A 20,044-nucleotide genomic window follows, 5' to 3' on the forward strand; every position below is an offset into this window, starting at 1 on the left:
AAGTTATAAACCTTGTTCGGTCATAATGTTATTATCGAGCTGTAATGTAAACATGTCCGTTTGTACTATTTTACTTTTTATCCGTTTGTGTTTATTAATGGGCGGAGTTTGTATAATAGCACACGCGATCAAATTCCCGGGTTAGTTATCGGGACAGCCACCGTGCAAATACTGTAGATTACGGCTGTCCTTCTAATGCGTTTATGGATATTCTTAAATTGCCTCCTACATTTTAAAGACACATATGTTCTGTAATTTTGAACAAGTCTTACTCCAACTGTCGTCTTGGTTCGCAAGTTGATAGTCCTCGCATCAGAGTGATAGTTCACATTGTCCGCTTCAAAAGGAAATTCCTGTAATTCCTCGCATAAAACTCCCATTTGCTTTATCTCATCGAACCGCCTTATTCTTCTAGCCTTCAAAGGGGGTATCTTGTGCTATTTCTACCACTGTTTTTGAAATCGATACCAATACAAGTATTATATGTATCAGATTTTCGATACTGAGTATTTTTAAAAAAGCATAGGAATTTGTTTTCAAATGATGATAGTGTTTAGAATGGCAAATATTAATGGGCCAGTCTGCATTTAAATTAACTAATATCACAACACAGTATTAAGATCACCATAACAAATTGATTACAAAATTTATATTAATAGAATGGAACATGGCATGTCATTTTCTAACCTGTTTACTCCAGACCAGAGCTATGGGAGGGTGCTGGAGCCTATCACAGCTGCCATAGGGTACAAGGGTGCCCATCCATTACGGGGGAAACACACACTATGTAGCTTTGCCAGTTCACTTAACCTGCGCATCTTTGGAATGGGGCGGCACGATGTTGCCTCGCAGTTAGGAGATCCGGGTTCGCTTCCCGGGTCCTCCCTGCGTGGAGTTTGCATGTTCTCCCCGTGTGTACGTGGGTTTCCTCCAGGCGCACCGGTTTCCTCCCACAGTCCAAAGACATGCAGGTTAGGTGGATTGGCAATTATAAATTCGCCCTAGTGTGCGGTGGGTTGGCACCCTGCCCGGGATTGGTGATTGGTTCCTGCCTTGTGCCCTGTGTTGGCTGGGATTGGCTCCAGCAGACCCGCGTGGCCCTGTGTTCGGATTCAGCGGGTTGGATAATAGATGGATCTTTGGACTTTTGGAGGAAACTTACACAGCCATAGGGACAACATGCAAAGAATGAACATACAAATTTATTAACGATAATATTAACTTCTACGTTTTCATAAAGATTTATTTATTTATGAATGTACTTAAACTGACCCCCTTAGAACACTAACATTTACAAAAAAAAATTCCCACATTTGAATTTTCTGTTATAGTCTGCCCTTCTGTTCGATCGAGAATATTAGCTTTACATTTAGTTAAGTTTCAAATTTGTATTTAGAAAAAATAGTGCTGACATTTTTACGCTTAATCCTATTTTTCCTCTGTAGGTGCAAAGCACGAACAATCCCTGGATAGGGCACGATCCCATAACACGGTAAACACGCACACCAGAGGCCAATTTAACATCATTAGTCCACCTAACCTGCGTGTCTTTGAACTGTGGGAGGAAACAGGAGCACAACACAATTTTAACAATACAAAATTAAACAGAAACGTTATATTGTATTACACTAGATGCTGTTACTCATGCAATTAAAATACTTTTAAATCCACTAAACTTGCACAATAATTACCGGTAATATATTAATTAACATTTACTCAGGCACTTATTTTTCGAAAAGAAAAACTACTTTTAGTGAAAATTTCAATCTTCAAATTAGGCATAGCCAGTAAGTATTTTGCATAGTGTTAAGACTATTTAACATTCTTATTTATGTATATTCTTTGTACTGTACCCTTCGTTTTAGTTAGCAGAAAAACAAAACGGACAAAACTCGTGACAAAATGCTGTGACAGTTATACTTTACTATTGTGAGTCCTCCATTATGCTAACAACGGGATTTACGTTTCATAAGTATTAATGAGTGATAAACGGTAAAATTAAGTCTTCAGTAAATTCCCATCTACATAATCCTGCTAGCAGTAGAGTTACCTGAATAACATATCGTGCATCTTTGAAAACTTCCTGCAGCATCCCTTATCCTGCACTGATTGCAGCCAAGTTGCCAGGCTTCAGACTTGCATCGCTTTGATGTTTTACAAACGTCTTTTTGTTGAACAGCATGTGTGTTTTTTTAAGTGGGCTGCTTGTTTTGCCATTATACTGCTGATTCTTCTCACAAATATTGCATCGGGCGACTGTATTGTTTTCCATCTGTAAAAAGTAGCCGCATACAACTAAGCTCTGTCTACCATTGGTGTGCAGTCTGCGCTTGTGCAAGGGGCGTGGGTTTATGGCGCTGTTGCGTCACAGCGCGTCTGCTCATTTCAGTACGTGAGCGCGGGAAGTGTGTTAATACATTCTACGCCTTTTCTATGATCATTGCTACTGTATCTTATGGAAAAAAGTAGTAATCGACATTTTTGAATGGTACTGTATACCAAATGAGTACAGTTTGAGTATCGAAGTATCGATTACTGTGGTATCGATCTTTCCATCCGTAGCTATTTCTAATCTGCTTGTGTCCAGAGCAAAAGGCCCACCGAATTGAGAGTCGAGTCCGTCATTTATTGTGGGAGTATTTTTTTTCAACGATCCAGCTGCTCCTTACTGTACATACAGTATCTACAGTATTCGAACGTGTCTGCCGTTACAAGCACTGAGTACGCCTCTCAAGTCCCGAGCGCTCTATCCACCTTTCTAACTGAAGCGGCTTTTTCTTCTTCATTGCCCAACCGTTTTTTCCGTTATCTATCGCATTATTTTAAAGCTTCGCGAAATCGCCCATTCCCTGCGCGACAGTCATGTCTCTGACCCATTCGTAGCATCACTTTTAGACGTCTCCAGCCGCAGATACAAATCAGTCCACGGCCGCACACGATCCACTTCAACCGCAGATTCGATTAGTCTTCCTGCAATTGTACTGTTAGTAAAACGTAAAGCAGTGGCATCGGCTAAACCCCAGTTTAAGTACCAGCACAGGGGGATCTCTGGTCTTTCCACTCATCTACTGTAGTTTGTGTTTTTATTAAGTTTCTCAAATTCTGCGATACTTAACGTTTGGTAACCTTTTTATTTGGTACTGTATTAATCCCCGTGGAGACATTTTCTTTTTGCATGACATTTAGAGGTCAGAGCGCACCATCAAGCCATTGTATAGCACCTTTGGAGCAATATGTATTGTTATATACTATATATTAGATGTTCATCTATCTTCTAAACCCGCTTATCCAGAGTAGGGCCACAAGAAAGCTGGAGCCTATCCCAGCAACCATCAGCTAGGCGGTAGGAACAATCCTGGAACCAATTTAGCATCACCAATCTTAAACTGAAATGGGAATTGAGATGACTCAATTGCAACACCCAACTTCCACATTGTCAATGAAAGTGCACCTGTTAGGACCAAAGGAAACACCACCAATTTCCACCAGAAAGTGCATAGATTTTTTTTGTGGGCACTTTACATTTTTGGCTCCCAGCCCTACTGACATATAGCAACCACTAGCTCTTATTCATTCTATTGCTTCTTGAACCTTGTTGCTCCATGGTCGTTGGGTCGGACTCTTAAGTCCACCTTGATGTCAGCCTGCTCATGTCAAATACAACACCTTCATTCTGAAAAGCATGTGGTGCAATTTTCAAGGCCAAGGGGTTATCAAACTATAGATGCCTAGCAGAAATTTGGGGCTTTAAAATGCAAAACCAGCACCAGTGGATACAAGGTAAGTTTTTTTTTTAACATAACTAGGGTTAGTAAAATACAGTTCTCTAATTAACTTAGAAAGTATGCTAAAAGTGAATTAACACAGAATTTCAGAATTGGGCAAAACAGTTTGAGGACCACTGCTCTAAACTGACCTGGATCTGAGTGAATATCTTCTGAAATGGACTTTCACCACATCCAGGTTGGTTCTGGGAATGCACCCAATCTAATGAAGTGTTTTTTCTTTTCTTTCCTGAAAATACAGAGAGGGAGCCTACTGTACATTCTGGTCTAACCGTGTTGACTTTAATTGAAGAAATTATAAATGATTTAACTTGGACAAACAGCCACAGTACAGGCATCACTGATGGTGTAAATTTGTTCTAGTATCGGCTACACAAATATTCCTGTTTTCTGGACATCAAACTTGTACGTAGTCTCAGCTTGTGGCTCAATATCAGACAATTTCAAAATGAATTAGCTATTTGCGCTCATTTCTGCGCAATTCTTAATCAAATGAAGACATGCTCTGAATATCTTCACAAGAGGCAATAAAAGTTTGTTACTAACAACTGTTCTTACAATAATTATATACAAATCTTGTTTTATAATAGTAACCTGTGACCTTGTAAACACTATATGCAGCAATCCGAAAGAAAACCTTTTTTTGGACAGATGGAAAAGCCATGTACAGAAAAGGGAGATTTAAATCCAAGCCTCTTCACCAAAAGCCCCACTAATAGAAATTTTATGGCCATCACATCCATGCTTAAGGAACTGCTGTTTGATATACAAATGGTGATACAACAAAAGCACATTTCAGAAACTGGATTAACTCAACCTCACTTTAAAGCTTTTTACCACATCCTGTGTGTATAATTAGATATCCCTGGAAAGAACCGTAAAAAAATGCCAGGTTTAACTGGTGGTTGCATGCATGCTGCTTTTTTTTTTTACCCAACTTTCAGCCCAATCACGCTGATTTGGCAAAACAGGTTAAGAAGTCCTTCCAGAATAAATAGTTTAAACCAATGTATATTAAAAATGCTGCACTGAGATTTTGCTGTTAGAGTAAAGCTGATCATTATGTATGTTGTGATTGCAAGCAGATACGGTTAAGGATAAAAACACATCCTTTCAAATGAAGAAAAACCAGTTCGCAGCCCAAAAGTGATCCCAAGATTTACTATCTCAGTTGCCATGTTGGATGTCTTCCTAGTACCACTCTGAACAGAACACAAAAATAATCAGCAAAATGGTTGCTAGTTGTCTCAAAATGTACCAACTTGGTATCCAAGCAAGGCAGAACTGAGCCACAAGAGGGGCAACACATGTAGGAAAGACCCAAACACTAACATTGTCAATTTTTATAGCAAAAAGTTTGGTTTATGTAGAAACAAGCAATGTTTTGCATTTGGATAAAGACTTAAATGAGTTAAAGCTTAAAAAAAATTAAAATGAATGCTGCAGATTGTGGCCGCTTGTTGAAGATTCACTTTTAAAGTGGTTAAATTTGCACAATTTGTATTTTTCTTTTTACTAAACAGCGTTTTTCCTCCTTTTTATAAACCAGAAAAAACGAAACTACAGAGAGAGTGTCGCCCCGCGGTGGGCGGGCAGGGTCAGGAGCTGTACAGCGCAGTCAAACGTACTTTACATCTCAGCTCATTTTACAGGTACAGCCATGAGCAAGGCACAATGATCTCCTACAAGTCTGTTCTCAATAAAGTTGTACAAAATAATACATTTTACATATCTGTACAAGAATAATAATCCAGCAGGAAAATTAAAAAAAAAAAAATAAAAAATAAAAATGAGAGGACTGGGGGAGGGGTCAGTGTACAGAGGACCATCCAGTAAATGATTCAGGGGCATTCCTTCCATAAATGCAGAGCCACCAGTATATTCCCTGCACACACCAGACAGAGCCACATCCACATCCCCCACAAATCACGGGTCATAGGACACTCCTGGAGGGTCTTCTGTCCTGCAAGTCAGCAGGTTGTTGTTCTCCTATATTTGTGGTGCCTGCAGAGGGCGTGTGTGGTTGGGTGTGTGTGTGTGTGTGTGTGTGTGTATGTATGTGTGTGTGTGTGTGTGTCTTGATGCAGGGGACAGGCATATCGCAGGGCAGTCTCAACTGTAGGACTGCCCAAAAAGCGTCTCTAGTAGGGCCAGGCTCCAAACTCCAAAGATGGTCATTGCTCCTAATTCCCAGACCCCCAGTCCTTGGCGTCACCACTTCCTCGGGACACAAGACGCTCTATGTTAACAATGTTAAGGTACGGATCCCACAAAGAAAGAATACACAAAAATGGCTGCTGAAGACTGGGGTGCGCCGTCTCAGAAAAGGGAAGGAGGGGGTGGGAAGCGGGGCAGGGAGAGCAAGCCAGAGAAGACGAGCTGGGAGACGAGGCTCCAATTCCGGAAAGACATCCGGATGTGGGCAAGTTAGTTCAGCTTTGTCAATTTAATCTGATTTACTGATGAAGAAAGATGTGGAGGAGAAGTCCAAAATGAAGACAGAAACTTCTTCCCCCATCACAACAGCTCGTACTGGCGAAGGTGCATCCGCTGAATAATGTCCCGACAGTCATTGAACACCCTGCGGATATTTTCTGTGTCCACCGCACATGTGAAATGGGGGTAGCAGTAGTGTCGGCCGTCGCCACTGGCTGTGCTGATTCTCTGAAATAAACAAAAGACAAGGGGTTAGGAAAGATCCACTGAAACACACCAGATACTCAAATGGCACACAAGCAAAAATGCATTTTGGATTTGTTTTTAAAGTTTACTTATGACTTGCAATGACTACTTACCAGAAACTCGTCGCGGATGAAATACTTGGCCCTTGTAACCCGAGGATCTTCACCTGGTTCAGGTGTTGCTTTAATAAGAAAGAGGGGAAAAACAAAAGAAAAATGATGATTTACTGTAGAATATATTGAGCCAAGAGTCATTGGCTCCCTCTAGCGAGTAAACAGGAATATGTTTTTGCCACAATCAAGATGCACAAACCAGTAGGTTTCTTCGTGCCGGTCCCAAGCCCGGATAAATACGGAGAGTTACATCAGGAAGGGCATCCGGTATAAAATTTTGCCAAATCAATATGCAGGCAACAATACAAATTTCCATACCGGATCGGTCAAGCCCCGGGTTAACAACAACTACCACCAGAACTGTTAGCCAACAGGGTGCTGGTGGAAATTGGGCTACTGTTGGCCGAAGAAGGAGAAGAAGAGGAGGAGATGTGTCCGGAGGAGACGAGGAAAGTAAAGAGAGTGGAACTGATGGTAGGAACTTTGAATGTTGGCAGTATGACTGGTAAGGGGAGAGTTAGCAGATATGATGGTGAGAAGGAAGGTTGATATATTATATTGTGCGTGCAAGAGACTAAATGGAAGGGGAGTAAGGCCAGGTGGATTGGAGGTGGATTCAAATTGTACTATCTTGGTGTGGATGGGAGGAGAAATGGGGTAGGAGTTATTCTGAAGGAACCGTATGTCAAAAGTGTTTTGGAGGCGAAGAGAGTTTCAGGCAGAGTAATGATTATTAAACTGGAAATTGGAGGTGTGATGATGAATGTTGTTAGTGCATATGCACCGCAAGTTGGGTGTGTAATGGGTGAGAAAGAAGATGTGATGAACGGTGTACCCAAGGGACAGAAAGTGGTGATTGGAGTGGATTTCAATGGTCGTGTTGGTGAAGGGAACAGTGGAGGTGATAGGTAGGTATGGTGTTAAGGAAAGGAATAAAGAAGGTCAGAGGATAGTGGATTTTGCCAAAAGGATGGACATGGGCTGTGGTGAATAAGAAGAGGAAGGTACATAGGGTTACGTACAAGACTGGAGGAAGATGCACACAGGTAGATTACATCCTATGCAGAAGAGTTGATCTGAAGGAGATTGAAGACAGCAAAGTGGTGGCAGGAGAAAGTGTAGTTAAGCAGTATAGGATGGTGGTCTTTAGGATGACGTTGGAGATCAAGAAGAGAGTGAGGGCAGAGCCAAGGATCAAATGGTGGGAGTTGAAAAAGGAAGACTGCAAAGTTGAGTTTAGGGAGCAGGTGAGACAGACACTGGGTGGCAGTGAAATGTTACCAGACAGCTGGGAAACTACAGCAGATATAGTAAGGGTAACAGCAAGAAGGGTGCTTGGCGTGACATCTGGATAGAGGAAGGAGGAAAAGGAAACCTGGTGGTGGAATGAGGAAATACTGGAGAGTATACAAAGGAAGAGGATGGCAAAGAAGAAGTGAGATATTCAGAGAGATGCAGAAAATAGACAAAAGAGTACAAGGAGATAAGGCGCAAGATGAAGAGAGAGGTGGTGAAGGCTAACGAAAAGGCATACGATGAGTTGTATGAGAGGTTGGACACTAAGGAAGAAGAAGAGGACCTGTTCTGATTGGCTAGACAGAGGGACCAAGCTGGGAAAGAACTGCAACAGGTTAGGGTGACAAAGGATAAAGATGGAAACATACCCACAAGCGAGGAGCATGTGTTGAGCAGATGGAAAGAGTACTTTGAGAGGCTGATAAATGGAGAAAACGAGAGAGAGAAGAGGTTGGATGATGTGATGATAGTGAATCAGGAAGTGCAATGGATTAGCAAGGAGGAAGTAAGGACAGCTATGAAGAGGATGAAAAATGGAAAGGCCATTGGTCCAGATGACATACCTATGGAAGCATGGAGGTGTTTAGGAGAGATGGCAGTGGAGTTTTTAACCAGATTGTTTAATGGAATCTTGGAAAGTGAGAGGATGCCTGAGGAGTGGAGAAGAAGTGTACTGGTGCCGATATTTAAGAATAAGGGAGATGTGCAGGACTGTAGTAACTACAGAAGAATAAAATTGATGAGCCACAGCATGAAGTTATGGCAAAGAGTAGTGGAAGCTAGGTTAAGAAGTGAGGTGATGATTCGTGAGCAGCAGTATAGTTTCATGCCAAGAAAGAGCACCACAGATGCAATGTTTGCTCTGAGGATGTTAATGAAGTATAGAGAAGGCCAGAAAGAGTTGCATTGCATCTCTGTGGACCTGGAGAAAGCATATGACAGGGTGCCTTGAGAGGAGCTGTGGTATTGTATGAGCAAGTCGGGAGTGACAGAGAAGTATGTAAGGGTTGTACAGGATATGTACGAGGGAAGTTTGACAGTGGTGAGGTCTGTGATAGGAGTGACAAATGCATTCAACGTGGAGGTGGGATTACATCAGGGATCAGCTCTGAGCCCTTTCTTATTTGCAATGGTGATGGACAGGTTGACAGACGAGATTAGACAGGAGTCCCCATGGACTATGATGTTTGCTGATGACATTGTGATCTGTAGCGATAGTAGGGAGCAGGTTGAGGAGACCCTGAAGAGGTGGAGATATGATCTAGAGAGGAGAGGAATGAAGGTCAGTAGGAAAAAGACCTAATACATGTGTGTAAATGAGAGGGAGGTCAGTGGAATGATGAGGATGCACAGTTGGTGAAGGTGGAGGAGTTTAAATACTTCGGGTCAACAGTACAGAGTAATGGGGATTGTGGAAGAGAGGTGAAGAAGAAAGTGCTGGCAGGGTGGAATGGGTGGAAAAGAGTGTCAGGAGTAATTTGTGACAGACGGGTATAAGCAAGAGTGAAAGGAAAGATCTACAGGATGGTAGTGAGACCAGCAATGTTATATGGGTTGGAGACAGTGGCACTGACCAGAAAGCAGGAGACAGAGCTAGAGGTAGCAGAGTTAAAGATGCTAAGATTTGCACTGGGTGGGAAGAGGATGGATAGGATTAGAAAAGAGTACATTAGAGGGTCAGCTCAAGTTGGACGGTTGGGAGGCAAAGTCAGAGAGATGAGATTGCGTTGGTTTGGACACGTGCAGAGGAAAGAAGCTTGGTATATTGGGAGAGGGATGCTAAGGATAGTGCTGCCAGGGAAGAGGAAAAGAGGAAGGCCTAAGCAAAGGTGTATGGGTGTGATGAGAGAGGACATGCAGGTGGTGGGTGTAACAGACAAGATGCAGAAGACAGAAAGATATGGAAGATGATCCGCTGTGGCAACCCCTAATGGAAGCAGCCGAAAGAAGAAGAAGGAGGGCAAAATTAAAGGAATACTCCAGCTATAAAGTAATACTAAATACAGTGAAAATACTTTCACACAGGTCTGAACTTTTTAATTAAAGACCCATCTTTCCCTCACACTCTTTGGCCAAGTGTCTGGTCTTCAATTGGAAAGCTCCTTCAAACATGAATGTCTTTTCTCTGGCTGCACAGGTATAATTTTCCAGGAGTATTTACTTAATATTTTAGCAAAAAATGCATGCGTTTTGCCAGTTAAGTTCATGGTAGGATGACGTGCCAGGAGTAATCTGAAATTTGTTCATGTACGCTTTTATGTTTTTTGTTACAATCCAGCGTTCGAATGGGAGCAAAGGATAAACTATCAGAAAATATAACCTCTGTTCTCCATTAAAAATTCCGCCTCCACTACTGCTACATCACTTACCACTTGGGGTAACGTATGGAAAAAAATGTGTGTGAATAGTTTCTATCCAGTATGTTCAAATATTCAGTACTTAACATAAAAATCTTTCATTTGTGGTTCCTGCCAAATTGACTTCACACCAAGAGAGTTAAAATTCACTCAATTTACTTCTAAAAATTATTTAAGCAGGATGGGACTTCGTAAATAGATAAGAGCAATATCAGTAATAGGAAACATGTCGGGTGGGGGGACCAACAACAAACAAGTACATAGAACTATTTGTTCTAAAGTTATTCTGAGATTAAGAGTTAAAAGTTTAGATTTTATTGCTAAATCCAATTTTACGTCCAGAGGTCTCACAGTTGAGCCTCACTGTCACTATCAATTGTCATATAGCATTAAACTTAATTTCTCACTACACTTTACAGTATAATGAAATGTATTTGTTGCTAGACCACTTGTGCAGAAACTGCACCAACTGTACATGATATAATGAAACAGCAGACAAAAAATAGTAAAGACAATTATCAAAAAAGAGCAATATATATATATATATATCAGTAAGTAAGCAGCCATATTAAATAAACTAAATATCTGATAAACATAAAACACATTAGATAGAACTAACAGCAATCAGACATCACAAGTAATTTACATGTAACATTATCCTCATCCAATGTGTAGTGCTGTGACTTACCATCATCAGGTGTACTGTAGCGAGCAAATTCAGGAAAGTAATCCTCAATTTTGGACTTTCCTGCCAGAACTTTCTCAGCCAGCAAATCTTGCTTGTTTAGGAAAAGGATGACAGAAATAGTCCTGAGCCACCTGAAGATGGGAGAGAATGGGAAAGGAAAATGACATTTAAGCAGATGTGGGACTGAATCAATTAATTTTATTAAGGTGACATGTCAGAGAAATCTAAGAGACAGCAGTCAAAGCAAGATCACATATCAACAGTTTCACTGCATCAGATTTCTAAAGAACATGACCTCTCCAGAACTGTGCTCCAAGGATCTTCATTAGTTGTGTTATTTATGGATTTTATTTAAGAGTGGCTTATTGCAATGTATGATCGTTGTCATATAATAGGATAAAGTCACCCCACTTTATATAAAATCAGTATTATTGCTAAATATTTTGTTCACTTTGAGCCCACAGCATTTTAAAATGGTCATACTGAAATGTTAGATCTTAATATAATGGGGTTGGTCTTGGCAAACAAACATTTTCCCCACTATGAGGATCCATTTGTTAAATTCAACTCATTTCACACTGGAGCTGTCAGAGTACTTTAAATATAGAAATGTTCCCCATAAATCCAAACAATTCTACATAAATAGAAAAGAACTATGAAGAACTTAAGTAACCAGCAAAACTTAATTTAAAATATACACCTTAATCTGTTACCTATGGTTATCTATACTAATAAAAGGCAAAGCCCTCACTCACTCACTGACTCATCACTAATTCTCCAACTTCCCGTGTAGGTAGAAGGCTGAAATTTGGCAGGCTCATTCCTTACAGCTTACTTACAAAAGTTGGGCAGGTTTCATTTCGAAATTCTACGCCTAATGGTCATAACTGGAAGGTATTTTTCTCCATTAACTGTAATGGAGTTGAGCTGGAATGACGTGGGGCGGAGTTTCGTGTGACATCATCACACCTCTCACGTAATCACGTGAACTGACTGTCAACGCAGTGCGTAGAAAACCAGGAAGACCTCCAAAAAGCACTTAAGAAAACATGCATTATATAATTGAGAAGGCAGCGAAACAATAAGAAGCGAGCGAGTGACATATACTACCATATTCATGAGTGCTGCTACCTCGGAAAGAAAGCAAGGTGTAAACCTAAACTTTAAATTAAGTTCATAGACAGGCTACCGCTGGCGTTTCACATGCCCACAGGTAATGCGGGATACAAGTTTAATGAGAGGACGAGGATATAAACGAGAGTTTTGATCACTTTGTAACTAAGTTAAAATTGTAGGTGAAGGGGTGTGCTTATGCAAATTCCGAGAGACTGTGTTTGTGGGGGATTGACAGTTAAGGCGGGTGAGGGAGTCAAGTCATCATCACCCCCCCCATTTACCTCATTTCGCTCTGAGCTGAGCTCCGCGGCTAACGCCATCTTCCGATGCAACTTCGTCAGACTCAGAAGCTTCGATGCATGTACTCCGAGCGGCTAACATGAACTGACTTTGCAGGACTGGGAAAGGTTAAATTAAGTTCATACACACGCTACCGCTAAATATTCGCAGGCAAATCCACAACTTAATACCGGGAATGCCTGTTAAACATCTTAGATTCAAGAGTACTGATTTGGGTAGTAAGAACTTCGATGAATGAAACCTGTTATCTTTACGATGGTTGATAAACATGGAATATAACTTGAACACAACTCATCCTCCAAATACGAACCTGACTGAAAGAAATAAAGATAATCAATTTCTTGCTAACAGCAACACTCATAACAGTGATAAAACTATTACATTATTATATATATATATTATATATTATATATATATATATATATATATATATATATATATATATATATATATATATATCTATACTAATAAAAGGCAAAGCCCTCACTCACTCACTCACTGAGTCATCACTAATTCTCCAACTTCCCGTGTAGGTAGAAGGCTGAAATTTGGCAGGCTTATTCCTTACAGCTTACTTACAAAAGTTGGGCAGGTTTCATTCGAAATTCTACGCGTAAGGGTCATAACTGGAACCTATTTTTCTACATATAATGTAATGGAGTTGAGTTAGAGATGGCCGTGGGGGGCGGAGTTTCGTGTGACATCATCACGCCTCCTACGTAAGTACGTAGAGAACAAGGAAGAACTCCAAACAGCGATGAGCACAAAACGCCATTTCACAATTGAGAAGGCAGAAAACATTATGAAGCAAATGATGCATACAAGCATATTCATAAATACAGCTACTGCGGAAACAAAGCACGGCGTGAACCGTAAGTTTATATTAAATTAAGTTCATAGACAGGCTGCCACTAGCGTTTGTAATTTAGTGCCTGCCCATATAAGGCCGTCCATCAGCGGCAATCCAATACAAACACTGCCGGTAAATGTTCACGGGTGGTGTTTGGCACAAACTCAGCGAAACTGCGAGAGAAACTTAAGTGCCGGGTCTTAGCTGACATTACACGAGATGGCTCCAGCACAGCTGGGAACCTTCGATGCAAGAACACCAAGCGGCTCACGTGAACTGACGAGTGCACAGACAAAAGCAACAGTTCCAAAGAGTGCTGAACAAAAACCGAATTACACAATTGAGAAGGCAGCAAAAAAATATGAAGCGTCTGATACATAGAATCATATTCATAAGTGCAGCTACTGCGGAAACAAAGCACACGGTGGAAAAAGTGAATGTCCCGCTAAAGGAAGACAGTGTAAAAAAAAACCCGTGCATGCAGTTTGTCACATCTCAGATAAAGAGGAAGACGAGCTGTTTATTGATGCAGTAAGAAACTAATCGATGAATGAAACCTCTTATCTTTACAACGATTGACAAACACGGAATGTAACTTGAACACAACACATTGTACAAATACGACCCTGATTGAAACAAATAATGATAATCAAATCCTTGATGACAGCAACATTCAATAACACTCACAAAACAATTACTGTATATTGACAATCATGTTACGTTATTTTTAAAATGTTCCCTTTTTCATAACTTCTACTTCTCCACTGCAATACGCGGGTATATATATATAAATGTATATATATACCCCGATCTACAGTACATACTCTCGCATAGACAAGCCACACGCTGTGGCTAATTGTAGAGTCTTAAGCCTCTAATGCCGACATTGAGGTTCGATTCCCGAGAGGGATGCACTGAGTATGTACGCTCGCTACCCGATTCATTTTACCTTCGCATCTCCTTGGTTTGGGACGTATGAAAAAATATTCGGTTAACGCAGAATCATGTTACGTTATTTTTAAAATGTTTCCCTTTATTAGCACAAGCACAGCTGAGAAGCTTCGATGCATGTACTCCATAACGTGTTAAAAAAATAAGGCATTTAATCACACTTTCAATTCCAAGCAAACGGGAACTTTTGTCAATGCATGATTTCCTGGTACATCCATTACACTGATGCACACATCACAGCTACAAAAATGTTAGAGTCGGAATAAAGCGTTCTTACGACTGATCATTTCGACTTCCGAGCGAAGCCTTGATAAAAGCATGGTTTTGTGCACACTGAAAAGCAAGCAAAATTAGATGCATTACAGAAAGCGGACTTTGTGGCTCTTACTGGGGATCATTGGATTTCCGTGACCGTTAGTAATTCTGATTACATCTAATTACAAAATGTTCAATGAACACACTGTTTTAGCCTAATGTACAAAATAATTTTGGCTAAGGTTACTCAGAGTTTAAAGATTAAGTTGGTCAAATTACCTTTTATGTTTCTGACTTATTTTTTTAAGAAGAAAAACTGCACTTTATGTTGAAATTTTGGTTATTATTATTTAAAGACAATACTATTCTGAAAATCTACTTAAAGTACTTAAACTACCACTTTATTTTTAAGTCTGCCCAATTTTAACCAGGGATGATATTTTTGTTTCTGTTTTGAATTCAAATGCAGTTTAAAGGCTTTTTTTCAGAAATTAAAACAGCTTCAGTTTACAATATTCATGTACATGTCTATTATTTGATTCTGTCGCCCACTAAAACACTTTTAAATTAAAAAAAAAAACATTTGCGATTTGGGGCAAATTTACGTGTGTGATTACATACGATTAATCAAGATTAATTCTTACACAGCCTCTAATTAATTGGATTAATTTTTTAATCGAGTCCCACCCCAAATATATATATATGTGGATATATATATGTAGATTTGTATATATATGTGTATATATGTATATACACACATATATATATATATATATGTATATACATATATATATATATATATATATATATATATATATATATATATATATATATATATATATATATATATATACATACATATATATATATATATACATACATATATATATATATATACACATACATATATATATATATACATACATATATATATATATATATATACATATATATATATATATATATATATATATATATATATATATATATATATATATGTATGTATGTATGTATGTATGTATGTATGTATATATATATATATATATATATATATATATATATATATATATGCCAGCAACACTCATGACAATGACAAAACAATTACATTGTCAATCATGTTACGCTATTATTAAAATGTTTCCTTTTCTTTTTACTTCTCCTGCCAATCACAGGTATTTTTATATATATATATATATATATATATATATATATATATATATATATATATATATATATATATATATATATATATATACACACACACACACACACACAGATATATATAAATATATATATATATAAATAGATAGATATGACAACAACACTCATATCAATAACAAAACAATTACATTAACAATCATCTTACGTTATTTTTAAAATGTTTGCTTTTCTTTTTCATAACTTCTTTAACACACTACTTCTCCGCTGCGAAGCGCGGGTATTCTGCTAGTATATATATATATAAGTGGTGGGAATTTAACGCGTTAATTGCGATTAATTAATTTGAAAAAAATAACGCGTTAAAAAAAATAACGCATTTAATCACACTTTCAATTCAAAGCAAAGGGGAACTTTTGTCAATGCATGATTTCCTGGTACACCGATTACATTGATGCACACATCAGAGCTACAAAAATGCAACAGGCGGAAGAAAGCGCGTTGCTAAGACTGATCGGAGGCAAATTTCATTTCAAAAGACTACCCAACGGAAGCCTTGATAAAAGCGTGGTTTTGTGCAAACTGTGCAAAAAGGAGTTTGCATACCACCGAAGCATTTCAACCTTACGGTACCATCTAAATGCAAAACGTGTTGCAGCAAGCACATGCCGAAAGACTATTTCAAGTAAAATTCAACAGCTTTATGACACAGATAAGCAAGCAAAATTAGATGCATTACAGAAAGCGGACTTTGTGGCTCTTACTGGGGATCATTGGACTTCCGTGACCATTAGTATTTCTAATTACATCTAATTACAAAATGTTCAATGATCACACTGTTTTAGCCTAATGTACAAAATAATTTTGGCTAAGGTTACTCAGAGTTTAAAGATGAAGCTGGTCAAATTACCTTTTATGTTTCTGCCTTACGTTTATAAGAGGAAAAACTGCACTTTATGTTGAAATTTTTATTATTATTATTTAAAGACAATACCATTCTGAAAATGTACTTAAAGTACTTAAAATAACACTTTATTTTTAAGTTTGCCCAATTTTAGCCAGGGATGATATTTTTGTTTCTGTTTTGAATTGAAATGCAGTTTAAATGCATTTTTTTTTTTCAGAAATTAAAACAGCTTGAGTTTACAATATTCATGTCCATGTCTATTACTTGATTTTGTCGCCCACTAAAACCCTTTTAAATTAAAAAAAAGTGTGTGTGTGTATATATGTATATATATATATATATATATATATATATATATATATATATATATATATATATATATATATATATATATATATATATATATATATATATATATATATATATATACACACATACATACATACATACACACACACACACATATATATTTAAATTCTTCCTACACTTTTCTTGGTTTAGATGTTTATTTTGGTTTGGCCTTAATCACATGAATGACTCTCCAGCATGGTGAATTAAGTATGCTTCACCAAGTAAAGTTCTACTTCTACTGAACACAACTGACTTATCCTTTTTCTGTGGGTTAGGGGATGGGTGGGGGATTTGGTTGTTATTGATTTAGGAGATTGTTGCAATTAATCCTTAATTATGAATACTGTGGCGTTTAAATCAAATTTTATACAATTTCAAAGCCACAAATCTCATGTTTCCGACATTAGCATTTAATACTCCTATATGAATGGAGTCATTTACTATCAACCAAACTAACATATTCAGTTATTACTTATTTCTGTTATTGAATATGTGCTATTGTTTCAGCATTAATTCTACAACTCAACACAGTCCAAAGAATTAAGCATCAAATACAAATCATTGTGAAGTTTATTATGCACATTTCATATGCTCAGTTTAAAAATGCATGTTATGAATTCTTACCAACAACTGCTTGAAAAATGTTGCTTAATACTGCAAGACTGATGATGGCAATGAAAACTGACTAAATTCAAAGGTTTATATATTTTAGTTTAAAAAGCTAACAGTTACAAAATTCCTTTCACTGTACACTGTTATGTAATGGTTTTATGTTAAAATATAAGATAAATATAACAGAAGCAAAATTAATGTGAAATAAAGCAGCCAGAATATACTGAAATATAATTTTGCCCCTGCCATGGATTAACACCACAGTCAGGGATGTTTCTGGTCTTGCCCAATAAGCACTGGTAGGTTAGTAAATTGATGAATTAATTTTATTGTTCAACCAGGGCTCTGTATAAAAAGCCTACATAATTTTATATTCAAGTTAAAAATAAAATGCTTATGGCTTAATGACCTTGTGTGTGTGTGTGTGTGTGTGTATGTATATACTTACATTTACACATTCATTGTATATATAGGCTAACTCTCTTACTGAATAACAAATTCTACACTGAAATTTTATTTTCAATGATTAAATTAGAAACAAAATGCCAAATTTATCTTTTTGTAATTTGATATTTTATGTTAATGTCTAAAGAAGAAGAAAAAAAAAACATGTTTGCATAAATATTTAATTTAATCAAAAACTTTAGGCTTCTCTAAGGAGATGCTTAGCATTCTGAAGAATAAAAATTCATGCGCTCACAGCAGGAAAAGGCTATTAAAACTTATCAAAGCATTTTTATGTAACTGTTTCCACAGTTTGTAATGTAATCAAGAAATGGCAGTTAACAGGAACAGTAGAGGTCAAGTTCACTTCTAGAAGACCAAGAAAAATTTCCAAGAGGACTGGTTGTAGGATTGCTAGAAAAGCAAATGAAAACCCTTGTTTTGCTGAAAAAGACCTTCAGGAAGATTTATCAGACTCTGGTGGTGCACTACCCTACCTATTGATTCTACGATCAGGTTTTTTTTTTTTGTTTTCTTTTTCTTTTTTTTTTAAGGCCGATACCGATCACAGATTTTCCTGTTACTTGATTGGCCAATTCTGAAACCAATTTTTTTTTTCTTTATCCCTTTAAAAAAACTTTTGACACTAAGCCCCTATGTTAAAAAGTGTCTTTTTATAATTAAACTACAGACCACAGGCGTTAATTGTTCTTTTTGTACTAACAAAATGAACTTCTGTTGGCCATAAAACACTAAAATAAATAAAATTTCCTTAAAATGCATACTTTAATGAATAAAATATGTATAAAATATTTATCCATAATACATAAAATAAAATGCTTCTCATAATTACAAGCTGTCATATTGTTTCATTTCTTCTGTAATGTACCCATCTGAAACAATGCTTAATAAAAAAATAATAATTTTCACCATTTCACTAATACAGTATATATATATATTATATATTCCCACACAATCATTTAATAGATATTAAACACTGCTTAAATGTAAATGGCATGCATTTAGAGGTTTTTATCATTTTAAATCATTAATTGCACTACAGCTTTTTGCTGTTAAATTACACATTTACTATATTTATACAGGTGTGTTTTTTCCTTCAGTGTATCAACTAGACATTCATAATTCTTGAGGTTTAATGAAAACATATGGATTGCAATTTTAATTATGTAGTACTTGTTTCTTAACGAAAGTTATGCTGTATGACACAGCAACAAATAATAAACAGTACAAATCTTTTTGTATATTTAAAAAAGAAAAGCAAGCCTTTTCAAATTTGTCTTTATCTTCTCTTTTTCCAATTAAAAGCCTAAGCTTCTGCATTTTAAACTAGCTCGCTGTCAAAACCCAAGTGGTGTCCGGATGACATCTCCGATTATTTTTTTTTCAGTTTATCACTTCACTTTCTTTAAAGTAAAGAATAATATACACCTCTCCTTCACTGATAAAACAAAGCCTCCACTTGCTGCAGTTTGTTTACACTGTTTGTTGCAAGGGAGATGCGTGCTGGCTCAACTGCCACATTACCTTCTATAAAGGAGCACTGCAACTAAATTACTGTAAAACAGGGGAGGAAAATATCACTTTTGACGATCGACCCTTTTACCAATAGGTCCAATAAGACATTTTTTACAAAAATAAATAAATAAATAATAAAAAAAATTATACAAATATATAAATCAGCTGACTCCAATCAGCACCTGATTTATCAGAACATCCATAATTCTACCATGTAGCAACACCTACAAAAATATGACCTTCATGGAAGAGTCATCAGAAGAAATCCTAACTACAAAATCCAGTGTCAGAAGTCTACAAATGAGCAACTAAAACAAGCCTGAAGCATTTTGGAAACAAGTCCTGTGGACTGATGAAGTCAAAACAGAACTTTTTGCCAACAATGTGGAAAGGTATGTTTGGTTTAAAAAAAGGGAACCTCTCCAACACTTAAGCATGGGGGTGAATCAGTCATACTTTGGGCTTGTGTTGCAGCCAGTAGAATGGAGATCATTTCACTTGTAAAAGGAAGAATGATTTCAATTAAATACCAACAAATTCTGGAAGCAAACATCCCACTGTCTGGGGGAAAAAAAAAAAAAAAAAAAGGCTGAAAATGAAAAGACAATGTCTTCAACAAGAGGATATTGATCCAAAATACACC

General features: G+C 37.4%; 1 protein-coding gene across 2 annotated transcripts in view; it reads right to left on the minus strand.

Annotated features, from left to right (window-relative positions):
• Positions 1-4,931: 4,931 nt before the first annotated feature.
• gnas (GNAS complex locus) overlaps positions 4,932-20,044 on the minus strand; it is an 81,548-nt gene continuing 66,435 nt past the window's right edge. For both annotated transcript variants that reach the window (XM_039734431.1, XM_039734433.1), the window contains exons 10-12: positions 10,922-11,052; positions 6,581-6,648; positions 4,932-6,449 (exon numbers count right to left, since the gene is read on the minus strand). In XM_039734431.1, the coding sequence (XP_039590365.1) occupies positions 6,303-6,449; positions 6,581-6,648; positions 10,922-11,052 (346 nt within the window). In that variant the 3' untranslated portion in view covers positions 4,932-6,302. The remainder of the gene's footprint in view (positions 6,450-6,580; positions 6,649-10,921; positions 11,053-20,044) is intronic.

Source organism: Polypterus senegalus, chromosome 14 (genome assembly GCF_016835505.1).
Source record: "Polypterus senegalus isolate Bchr_013 chromosome 14, ASM1683550v1, whole genome shotgun sequence".
Taxonomy (NCBI): domain Eukaryota; kingdom Metazoa; phylum Chordata; class Cladistia; order Polypteriformes; family Polypteridae; genus Polypterus; species Polypterus senegalus.